This window comes from Physcomitrium patens, chromosome 16, assembly GCF_059467195.1.
Source record: "Physcomitrium patens ecotype Gransden chromosome 16, ASM5946719v1, whole genome shotgun sequence".
NCBI classification, from domain to species: domain Eukaryota; kingdom Viridiplantae; phylum Streptophyta; class Bryopsida; order Funariales; family Funariaceae; genus Physcomitrium; species Physcomitrium patens.
In genome coordinates this window covers 11,359,640-11,370,622 of record NC_143425.1, presented here as the reverse complement: position 1 = coordinate 11,370,622, position 10,983 = coordinate 11,359,640, and the positions used below count along the sequence as shown (strand labels likewise).

The 10,983-nt window shown below is 39.9% G+C and overlaps 2 protein-coding genes across 4 annotated transcripts; both read left to right on the top strand.

The window, feature by feature from the left end:
* Positions 1-1,103: 1,103 nt before the first annotated feature.
* On the top strand, positions 1,104-2,826 carry LOC112293704 (uncharacterized). Of its 3 annotated transcripts, none has more exons than XM_024543434.3 (5): positions 1,104-1,503; positions 1,688-1,747; positions 1,980-2,049; positions 2,259-2,315; positions 2,495-2,826. In XM_024543434.3, exons 1-5 carry the CDS (start codon positions 1,232-1,234, stop codon positions 2,534-2,536), a joined length of 501 nt encoding a protein of 166 aa, XP_024399202.1. In that variant the 5' UTR covers positions 1,104-1,231; the 3' UTR covers positions 2,537-2,826. The 3 variants fall into 3 exon arrangements, with proteins under 3 accessions (XP_024399202.1, XP_024399204.1, XP_024399201.1); XM_024543436.3 differs by having other exon boundaries at positions 1,980-2,038; positions 2,495-2,778; XM_024543433.3 differs by having other exon boundaries at positions 1,980-2,038; positions 2,259-2,778.
* Positions 2,827-5,998: 3,172 nt separating this feature from the next.
* LOC141046353 (exportin-2-like) lies at positions 5,999-10,544 on the top strand. The gene is made up of 4 exons (XM_073539750.2): positions 5,999-6,187; positions 6,425-7,687; positions 7,983-9,976; positions 10,116-10,544. The coding sequence occupies exons 2-3, from the start codon at positions 6,528-6,530 to the stop codon at positions 9,712-9,714; spliced, it is 2,892 nt and encodes a 963-aa protein (XP_073395851.1). The 5' UTR covers positions 5,999-6,187; positions 6,425-6,527; the 3' UTR covers positions 9,715-9,976; positions 10,116-10,544.
* The last annotated feature ends 439 nt before the right edge of the window (positions 10,545-10,983 follow it).

Here is a 10,983-nt window from a genome sequence, read left to right as displayed (position 1 = left end):
TAAGACTAAATTAAAAAATTACAAGATTAAATAATTAATAAAACCAGTAATTTATCTAACATATCATCTTTATTTTATAATTTTTTTTATTCTTAGAAGTAAATTTGACTATGTGTAAGGTATATCTTGCTTTAAAATACATCTTTTATATACTCTTATATAAAGTTCATTTAATAATATAATTATTTGTGGTAAAAAAGGGACAATAGAATTTGACTGAATTATGTTAGATCTATAATTATTATATGTATATATATATATATATATATATATAACTCAAAACTACAATGTTTTCTGCATTATTAAAGTATTAAGACTATTATATTAAAGTTGTACTATTTTTGTCATAAAACTAAAACCTCATTAATTTAAATTCATTTTTTTTTATTGAAAGAACATATTTTATAAAGTTTTTAAAATTATCTAAATAATTATATATAATTTTTTTTCCTTTTTTTGGACCATTATAATGTATGTTAATGCAATGTGAGAAATAATTAACATTTTTATTTTTTAATTTAGTTTTATGCAATCTATATATATTATAATATATTTAATGAACAAAATATATTACTACCTAGAATTTTTATGAGTTGCAAGAATTCTTCCTGGAAACATAAGTATCATGTACAGTGTGTGAGTTTGTGTATGACTACAAAAAAGAATTGTTTGAAGCAAGAGAAAGTAGGATTGAGGGGCAGCCCTGAACAAAATTTGGCACCCATGTTTGTGAATGTGGATCAGTCCGGGCCCAATGAGGAATGGTTTCTCTGTTCCCAATCTACTGCCCTCCGTGCTGCCCGACCCCCTGGTTCCCCTACGTTCCCAGAAATCTCATTAGCGGTTGAGATTGCATCTGAGCCGTAGCTGCGATCCGACGGCCCACGATGGCTTAGCCAGTCGATTGAATAAAGAGGTTTCTGGACACGATTCTACGAGTCCTTCCTCCTTAAGTTTATTAAGAAAAAACCAAAAAGTAAAAGTAAGAGGCTGTGCCAGGTGGATTTCCGACGTGGCATCGGAAAAACGAAGCCCCACTTCGATGCTTGTTGCAATTCCTCAGAGGCAACGACCCCGCGAGGTCGGCGATTGAAAGAAGAAGAAGAGGACGAGGTGGAGGAGGAATTGGCACTGTGTTATACTCTTCGAATTGGCTGTTGTTGTTTGTTGTTTACATTGCTAGTTGGAGGTAGCGTTGAAGAGTTTCAATCGGGAATAGCGAGTCGTGAAGATGGTGCGTGAGGACAACAGTTTCGTCTTCGGGACGGAGGATGATGACGACGAAGCGATTGTAGCAGCTAAGGGGAAAGAGCTGGAGGGAGCGTGGGCCGAGACTAAACAAGAGGTGCAGAAGCAGATGCAGCTCCTGGCGTCTTTCGGAACCGCGGGCGGAGTGGCAGACGCGGCAATGGTGCCGCGGACGAGTGCGTTGTTGCAGGATCACATTGCCAATCTGAGAACCCTAATTGTTCGTTACGAGATGATTGCTCAGCAGTACTGTACGTAAGTAACGCACGAAATTCTAGGTGTTTCTTTTCACTTTTTTTTTATTTTTTTATTTGTTTTGTTTTGTTTTGTTTTTTGTTTTTTGTTTTTTTTTTTTGGCAATGTTGAATCAACCGCTTTACTTTTTGGTGATGCAAATTTTGCTTGCGTTTGTGATGTTATCTGATGCGTTGCAATGCAGGGAGGAGGGCGTCCAGGCCGCTATGAGGACTGTGCAGGAGTGGAAAGATCAAATTCAGGCGTGGGTCCATCACATCCTTTCACTTTTCAGTGGTGTCTTTCCTCAGATCGATACAGTATGGTTTAATTTTTCCGCGGCAGGAACTACGTAACGCGCCAGAAATATGACTTGATATCCTGTTCAAATTCGTGTCATTACCGAGGTCAGTGGCAGTATTGTGAAAAATCAAAAATGAAAATAAAAGCTTCTACTCGACCATGTGTGTAACTTTCAAGTTCATCTACGCGTGCAGATTACGAATGAGCTCAAGAAATGCTAATCTTCAGGCTAAACGCAACATTGATCAGGCTGGTATGAGTGAGGTCGATCCCGCATTATCTGCTGCTGTTTAATCGAAAAAAATAGGGCTTTCCTCTTTAATATGTCTTATAATTAGTTCAAGCAATTTTCCATTTTTGTAAATAAGTTCATGGTAAGACAGCTACATCAGTAGTGTGTACAATTTTTTGAGCTTTGTGGAAATTCATCACTCCTAAACTTGCAGTGATACTTTTGCCAATGTGGTTTTCAGAGGGAGCAATCTTCTTTCGGGTGGACAGGATGTCGACCTTCGCCGCAGACAGTTGCAGTATGAATCATATCGTTCTCATTCGAGCTTTTTATGCTTATGAAACTTTTCTTAGTGGTGTAAGCTTTTCATCAGATAACCTGCAAGCTGATCCCCTTCCGAAACGGAAATGATCCTACCCTACATAAATTTGGAATCCATGCCATATTCTCATTCTAATAAATGTTTCTATGTTCAAGAACACGAGCTGGTATGACTTCTGCTGCCGAGGGCATCACTGATGGATTGCGTCGCACCCGCCAATTGATGATTCAGGTCAGAGTAGAGTTTTCATTAGACACGCTATTTGTTTGCAATTTTACTAAAGTATATAGCTCGAAAGAGTGATAGCTGGAACAAATCGTCTGCCGCCTTACCCACAGTATTAGTCCTCCTTGGGTTGGACATGTTTTTGACAATATTTATCAACACGCCCCGTCTGTGGCCTGTGCCACTATCGTGGTTTCTGCGCCTTTCTCTTTAATGTTAAACACCTCGGTTGGAGGTGATCAGAAGTGCTTCTGTCATACAATGTTCATAAGGAATTTGTTTCTTTTTTTGTAGACATGAAACTAATGTTGGAAACTTGAAGTGACCATTTATGCTGCATCATCAATCCTAATTTTACACGGACAATCTTACGTGTATTCATTGTCAATGAGTTTTGTAGTATCATTCCTGCTATGTTCTAGCAATGTACCCTTCTTCATTATCTTTGTAATTTACCCTTATTCTCGAAATACTTGCAAGAAGTGGAACGAAACGCAGCCACATTGACTGTGTTAGGTAAATTCGCATGATCTCATGAGATTAGTCCACTCACTTCACATTGATGGGGTTGAAAACCTTCAGTTTATATTTTGCAGGCTTTCGTGTTCTATCTAATCAATGACAGAATATGTATGGGGTGATGCTAGATCTTCTCATCCGAATTCTGATGATGGATACTGACTAGTCATCTCGCTTATCTTGCTTAGATCAATCGAATGCGACACTTAGGAAAGCTGATGCTGAGTATAAAGGTCAACGTTCTATTCTAGGTGTTACTCGTTCCAAGATAACCTCAATTACAAGGCAGGATTTAATTGAAAGGTATAAAACTTTTAAATATTAGTAGGTGCATACGGTAGAAATGAGGATTAATGGTTCATAATTTATTTCTTATATTGGAATTTTTTCAAGCTATCGTTTTCGAATGAAATTATGGAAGGGAAACCTAGCTTTACTTACTTACTGATGCTTTGCTATCTTTGAGAAGATGTACACCATTGGTATGTATTGTCAGATTTGTCCTAGCAAAGTTGTCGATTATGACATGGTTGATAATCAACAATTTTACACCCGAGATGTATTTGTCTAATGTGATTTGCATTCTGGTGGGCTTTAGGTGATTTGTTCTATGGCGCATGTACAGCATCTTTGATATTTTTGTTTGTCATGTACAAGTCTGTACAATTCGTGCAGATGCAAGGTACTTTTTGGGCTTCAAGTGAAGCTCCATGCGGTGTGTCATTGTTGACACTTCGGGGTGTGAAAAATAGAAATGGATTTCTCAGCTGTGTTTGAAATGCGACCCTTGGGCTCTACATTTATTCTACTTAAAAAGATGTGTTGGAAAAAGATACGACAATTTGGTAGTAACACACACACAAAAGTTGGAGAAAGGTAAGCATAATTCATGCAAGTTTGTTTAAAATTCATAAAGCCCAAACTGTTTGTCCTCTACGTTAGATTCTGCACGAACCCTCAACCTAAAGCACAGTGTTTTCTTAATTCAAGTGATTATTTTGCTGAAAAATATTATGAGGAGAAAATAAAAAAATGTAAAAATAAGAGGCAATGCCTTGTTAGTGAAGAGATTCCAAAACGTTTCTTCATTCATCTTCCTCTGCATCGATGGGTGTCTTGACGAGTCAAGCGAGAGTGCCTCCACAAAACCTGTTTTACTATTTATTTACTTATTTAATCACAGAACTCCCGAGTCACATCTGAGATCTTACAATAAATGCACCAGACACCACTCGTTTTGAATTGGGTTCAGCTCATCGTCTGGAACCTGCATTTCTAAAATGGCATGAAACTCTTGAATGCCATAAATCGATCCCAGGAAACTCAAAGCACTTTTTGAAATAGGGGCAAACCCATAGTTTGTTTTGGTAGCAGGTAGTTCAGAATGTTGGAGTTTTTCAAATAGAAAGTGGTTGCAGCCAAATGGAGTTCGATGTACCATCCTGTAACTCTGGTCTCCGAGTACCTCATGTCGAGCTTGAGGATCGGACTTTGTTGCATATAAAAAACCAAAATGAGTTCATCTTGAAATCAGCTCAATACAGCAATTGAGAATTTTAAGTAATTGTACAGTAAAACCAAAGTATGTCTAACCAAGTAACAGTACCAATGAAATATAACTAAAATCATATCAATAAAGTTTCTGCCTTGCATTATAGATTACTAATATAAGAAGTATATATATATATATATATATATATACAAAATATAAGAAATTGTAATACCTTTATAACCAGTGTCATTTATAACTTTTTAACACCTTAAACATTATAGAAATAATTTATTTAAAAAAACCATCATGCAAAAAAAGCCTAAAATAAATCATTTAAATTTTATTTCTTTAAAAAAAAATCTATTGTTATAAATTTTATTCTTAAAAAAACCTCTAAATTCAACCTACAAACAAATACTACTTATCAAAATTTCATCTATGGTATGGAATCTTTTCAAAGTAGTTTTTTTTAAGTACTTTGCTAGAGCAGCAAAATATGCGATGCAAGAGTGACTAAGATGTTTTGCAACAATATTCAAGTCTTTATGCTTGATTTTTTTAACTTTTGGCAATGGTTAAGATAAATTATAACATGTGAACTCACTCTTCTTTTGAAATGTTTTTGAGTTCTCACACTTGGAATCTTTTTATTTTGTTTCAACAAAATCTCACCACCCTTGAGCTTTGGGCTATTACATTTAACAAACAAACTTAGAATTTTGAACTTGTCAATGGTTCCAACTTTAAAGTTGTTAATAATTCAAACATGTCAATTTGTCAAATATCATCCTTGAACTTTCGATTTGTCAATAGAATAAATAATACATTCATCACTCTTATTGCCTAATCTAAGAGTTGATTCTTGGTACCCTTGTAAAACAAGCTATATTTTTATTTATTCCAAAATATTAAATTAGATCAATGAGGTTGAGTTTTGGTCATCTCAGCTCATGAAAGAATTAAAATGACTAAATTGTGAGAATCACCATTTGAAAAGTTATTTCATGTCAGCTTCAACAACTGATATTTAATTTATTAAAAAACAAACATACATACATACATACATACATACATGATTTGATAGTGCAACATATCATATGTAATCTAATTTCTAATAACAACAAGATGATAAATGTAGATGAGTGACTTCAAGGAAATTAACATAGGAAAATAATTTTAATAATAATAATAAATAATAATATTATTATTAGTAACAATCTGAGTTCGTACCAAATAGGGAAGAGAAAAGCCACGTCAGATTTTCGGGGATTGGTGCCAGGTAGCAGCGTCACGAAAGCAACGCTCAAAACCATGCATGCATGCCGCGGTTCGATCAGCCCCTATCTCCGTGTGTGCCTAAGGCTGTGGCTGGCTAGCTAGCTCGCTGGCTGGCTTTGTTTCTTTTGCTTTCTTTCTTATTTTCTTTTGTTCCGTTTCGGCAGCGCCCCCTCGTTCTTCCAGCCGCTGCTCAATACTCATAAACCGTGCTTTTGGATGCGAGAGTTTGAATTCAGGGATATTGCCCTCGACCTTGGCCTCTGTCTGTATCCCCTCCGTATTTCCCTGCCTCGCTTGCGGGCCTGTCTCTCGTAGCCGTTTGAACTTTAAACAGGTCAGCATTCTTCTTGTATTAATCTTTTGGTTCCGAGGCTGTGCGCTGTGATGCGGAGCGTTTTCCATTTTGGCTGAGAGTTTATGTGGAGGTTCATGCTTGGACCCTGTGTGGCACACCTGGATAATGCATTTTTTTTTTTTTTTGTTTTGAGGCTGTAATGATGTTGTGTAGTTGTTATCTGTGTTAGGGTTCAGGGTGGGAGTCTGAGTGTGTGGTGAGAGTGAGTGTGCGCAGGATTATGTGAGGGGAAGTGGAGGAAGGTGATTGGCGTTGTACTCTAGGGTGAGGATCTGGTTGCAGTTCAGTCTCGAGCTGGTGGAGTCAGTACGCCGGCACAATGCAGTACACGCAGGAGACGGTGAAGACACTCTCGCAGTGTTTTCTACAAACTCTCGCGACTGATTCTGAGCCGCGGAAGCAAGCAGAAAATTTCTTGAAGCAGGCTGCAGATCAAGCCGGCTATGGAATGGTAATTATGCAGATTGTTTGTGAGCCCTCCGTAGAAGAGGAAGTGAGACAGGCTGCAGCTGTGAATTTCAAGAACCATATCAAGTTCCGATGGGCGACTCCAGATTCCGATGTTTCATCGTCGGTGATCTCAATCCAGGACCCGGAGAAGGAACAGATCAAAGGGGCGATTGTCAAGGTGATGCTTAGTACGCCTCCTAAGATCCAGTCGCAGATTAGCGAAGCCCTGGCTATTATGAGTCAGCACGACTTTCCTAGGAAGTGGCAAACACTTCTGCCAGAGCTTGTTAGCAGCCTGTCCTCTGCCACTGACTACACCACTATCAATGGCATCTTACAAACTGCCAACTCAATTTTCAAACTATTTAGATATAAATTCAAGTCCAATGAGCTTTATATTGATTTGAAATACTGTCTTGACGGCTTTTGTGTGCCGCTCCTGGAGATTTTTCAGAAGACTGGGTTGATCGTTGCTGCCAATACCGCAGCCCCTGCTATTTTGAAGCCTGCATTAATATGCCAGCGCTTATGTTGCCGAATCTTTTACTCTCTTAACTTCCAAGAGCTTCCTGAATTTTTTGAGGAGCATATTGCTGATTGGATGGGAGAGTTTCACAAGTATTTGACATACACAAATCCTTTATTGGCTGAAAATGATCCTGAGAAGACGAGCGTCGTAGATGATCTCAAGGCAGCAGTTTGCGAAAATATCAATCTGTACATGGAGAAAAACGAAGAAGAGTTCCAGGCCTATTTGAGTCAGTTTGCCACAGATGTTTGGGGGTTACTCATGACTGTTTCCCTAAACCCCGGTCAGGACAGATTAGCAACGACTGCCATAAAGTTTTTGACCACAGTGAGTAAGAGTGTGCATCATAAACTTTTCGCCGATCTGGCAACCCTAACACAGATTTGTGAGAGTATCGTTATTCCAAATGTGAGGATTCGAGAGGAGGATGAGGAGCTTTTTGAGATGAACCACGTTGAATACATTAGGCGCGACATGGAAGGCAGCGATCTGGATACCAGGTATAATGTCTACGCACATTGGTTGTGTGAGCATTTTTAGGTGTTGTGTAGCAGTGGTTTTTGTGTCTGTTTTTATGTTGTGCGGGTACCATGTTGTGTCGGTTGTCTTTAAAATATGCTATGATGTTTGGTTTGTTAAAGCGTCGCTTTGTTGTTGTAGAAACGGGTTAGCTACATAGATTCGATGCAGAAGGATGCGAAGAGCTTTGTTTGAATGTAAGCGATTTACACTAAAGTCAGTGTCAATCTCTGGAAGTAAGCTGTCTTTCATGACGAGGTTTTGTTGTTATTGTAGGCGAAGGATGGCGTGTGAGCTTGTGAAGGGGCTGTCTTCTCACTATCGAGAGCAAGTGACAGGAATGTTCAATGGATACATACAGTCAATGTTACAGCAGTATGCAGCCAATCCAGCTCAGAATTGGAAAGCCAAAGATTGTGCCATCTACTTGGTAGTATCGCTTGCTCCTAAGCAAGCATCGTCAGGGGCAGCTGGCACAGACCTGGTGAACTTCGAGCAATTTTTCAGTTCTCAGATAGTGCCAGAGTTACGAGAGAAGGACGTAAATTCTAACAGTCTACTGAAGGCTGATGCATTGAAGTTCTTGACCACATTCCGTACTCAGGTCCCCAAACATCTGACCCTGGAGTTGATGCCGCAGTTGATTGGGTTCCTCGTGGCAGAGTCTAATGTCGTGCACTCTTATGCAGCCCTAGCCATCGAGAAGCTCCTGGCCATTAAGGATGGGAAGCAGACCCGTTACACTTCTGCATGTCTCACTCCATATTTGCAGCCTCTTTTTGCAAATCTATTTGGTGCTCTCAAGCTTCCTGAGTCTCAGGAGAATGCATACGTCATGAGGTGTATCATGAGAGTTCTATCCATTGCAGATATCGGACCATTCGCGGTTCAATGCCTAGGCGAGCTTACCAAAATTTTGGCGGAAGTTTGCAAGAATCCATCCAACCCAAGCTTCAATCACTATCTTTTTGAGGCGGTTGCTGCACTTTTGAGAAATGCTTGCGAGAAAGATCCGGGACAAGTGGCAACTTTTGAGAACTTGCTGTTCCCTGTTTTCCAGACAGTCTTGGAAAACGACGTGACGGAGTTCGCCCCTTACGTTTTCCAAATCATGGCTCAACTGCTTGAGACTCGAAGGCCCCCTATTCCTCCAACATACTTGCACATTTTTCCTGCGCTGCTTACTCCTCTCTTATGGCAAAGGCAGGCTAACGTTCCTGGTTTGGTTAGGCTTCTACAGGCTTATTTACAGAAGGCTCCGCAAGAAATCAATCAAGGAAATCAGTTGACGCAAGTGTTGGGAGTATTTGGAAAGCTTGTCGGCTCGAAAAATTCAGACCATCAGGGCTTTTTCATCCTGAACACTGTTGTGGAGAATCTGAGTTTTGAAGCTCTTTCCCCGTATATGCCTGAAATTTGGAACGTCTTATTTACACGACTGCAGTTTCGTAGCACGGTGAAATTTACCAAGTCGCTTATTATTTTTGCTTCTCTCTTTGGTGTGAAGCACGGTCCTCAACGAGTCATCGAGACCATTAACTCAGTGCAACCTGAATTGTTTACCACCATTTTGGACAAGATCTGGATCCCAAATCTTACATTTATTAGCGGAGACATTGAGACGAAGTTGTGTTCTGTGTTTGCAACGATGCTCGTTGCACCACTGTTCCAGAGTTCAAAGGAGATGTTGGTAGGGAAGTTGATGAACAGTGTGATGACATTGTTGGTTAAGCCCGAAGAAGAGCGGGTGGAAGAAGACAAAGATGTTCCCGACATGGACGAAGTTGCAGGTTATGTAGCTGTGTATGCGCAATTGCATAATGCCGCGAAGAAGGAAGATGACCCTCTGAAGGATATCAAGGATCCTAAAGAGTTCGTGGCCAAAACTCTTGCAGGAGTCTCTCAGCAGTACCGAAACTTATCCGCGATATTGCAGCAGGGTTTGGAACCTGCTAACATGACAGCTTTGGGTCAGTTTTGCGGCGCGTATGGTGTTACTTTAGGTTGATGACACTGATGCTTTTGTTTGAGGTATTGAGTGATGAGTGAGAAGAGACCAATGTACCGTCCCACTTTTCCATGAAGCATTTTGTGGATCTAGAGAGATAAGCCCATCTTAGTGTAGGTAGGAAATCTTGAATTGCTAGAGAGTTGCAAGAGGAGTTGTGTTATGTTGAAGACATAACGTCGATTGGGCTTTTTATCGCGTCCAAGCAGTGACAAGTGAAATTTAATATGATCCTGCATGTCATTCAATCGCGTTTCCAAAGGTTTGCACCGACTCTTCCACATTTTTCTCCTTCACGTTTTCACATATTAATAATTGGATCCCTGGTTGATTTATAATATATGTCGTAGATTCTGACGCCTTCTCTCCTAATTTTCTCCTTTTTTCTTTCATGTGAGCAGATCGAATGGTTTCAATCCACAGAGACCACCAGGGAGATAAACGGAGGATTATTTTTCACGTAAATTTTTGACCAGTGTAGAAATCGCATAGTGTCTCAAGTGTATGAGTGGTACTCATAATTTGTCGTGACTCTGAGTGACAGTAATGTTCTGGATAGCATCATTGATTTGCTGTGGGTATTATCGTATCTGTTTTTACTATGGAAGGATACCATTCATGTTATCTGCCCTCTGGACTAGTTACTTGTTGTAATCTTCTTAGTGATCCATGGCAGTGGTTTGGAGCTTTCTCTCGCCAGGCTACCCAGTCAGGGTTTAGGGTATAGAATATTTATGTTGAGTGAACCGTAAGCCAACTGTAAGTAAGAATGATTGATGTGACGCGTTTTGCTTGGAAACAATTTTGAAATGCCAGAAGGTTGGAAATAATGACTCTCATTGAAGTCTTTTCGTGTGGATACATTTACCTTCACTTTCCAGTTGCGTCGTGGACACGATTGGTGCACCGGAGTAGTTGTGTGACGCGTACTCTTGGTGCATCGGCAGCGGCAGATTTGGCAGGTTTCTGTATCCGTTGTAGTCTAGATGGTTAGGATACTTGGCTGGTCGTGCGACTCGGCTAGTCGGGGGCTCCGTGAAACGCGGAGCCGCAACTCTAAACCTAGATCCGAAATTTCAGGGATGTTGATTTGTGCGTAATCTAGCAGTTTAAGTGGGGCCTTTCGAGTAGTGGTACTATCAGTGATACGAAGTGCATCTGTAGCAGCACATTTCAATCCGAATACAGGTCAAATTCGGTAGAATGGACATGAATTCTGGAACTGGTCGGGCTAGAGCACCGCAGAAGGGCAATCTTTTTGTCAATCAA

Bases quoted from the DNA above. Each gene is read 5' to 3' on its own strand.
- LOC112293704 (XM_024543433.3), top strand. From the start codon at position 1,232: ATGGTGCGTGAGGACAACAGTTTCGTCTTCGGGACGGAGGATGATGAC. The intron at 1,504-1,687 runs GTAAGTAACGCA...GTTGCAATGCAG, and splicing joins ATTGCTCAGCAGTACTGTAC to GGAGGAGGGCGTCCAGGCCG. The intron at 1,748-1,979 runs GTGGGTCCATCA...CTACGCGTGCAG, and splicing joins TGGAAAGATCAAATTCAGGC to ATTACGAATGAGCTCAAGAA.
- LOC141046353 (XM_073539750.2), top strand. From the start codon at position 6,528: ATGCAGTACACGCAGGAGACGGTGAAGACACTCTCGCAGTGTTTTCTA. The intron at 7,688-7,982 runs GTATAATGTCTA...TTGTTATTGTAG, and splicing joins GGCAGCGATCTGGATACCAG to GCGAAGGATGGCGTGTGAGC.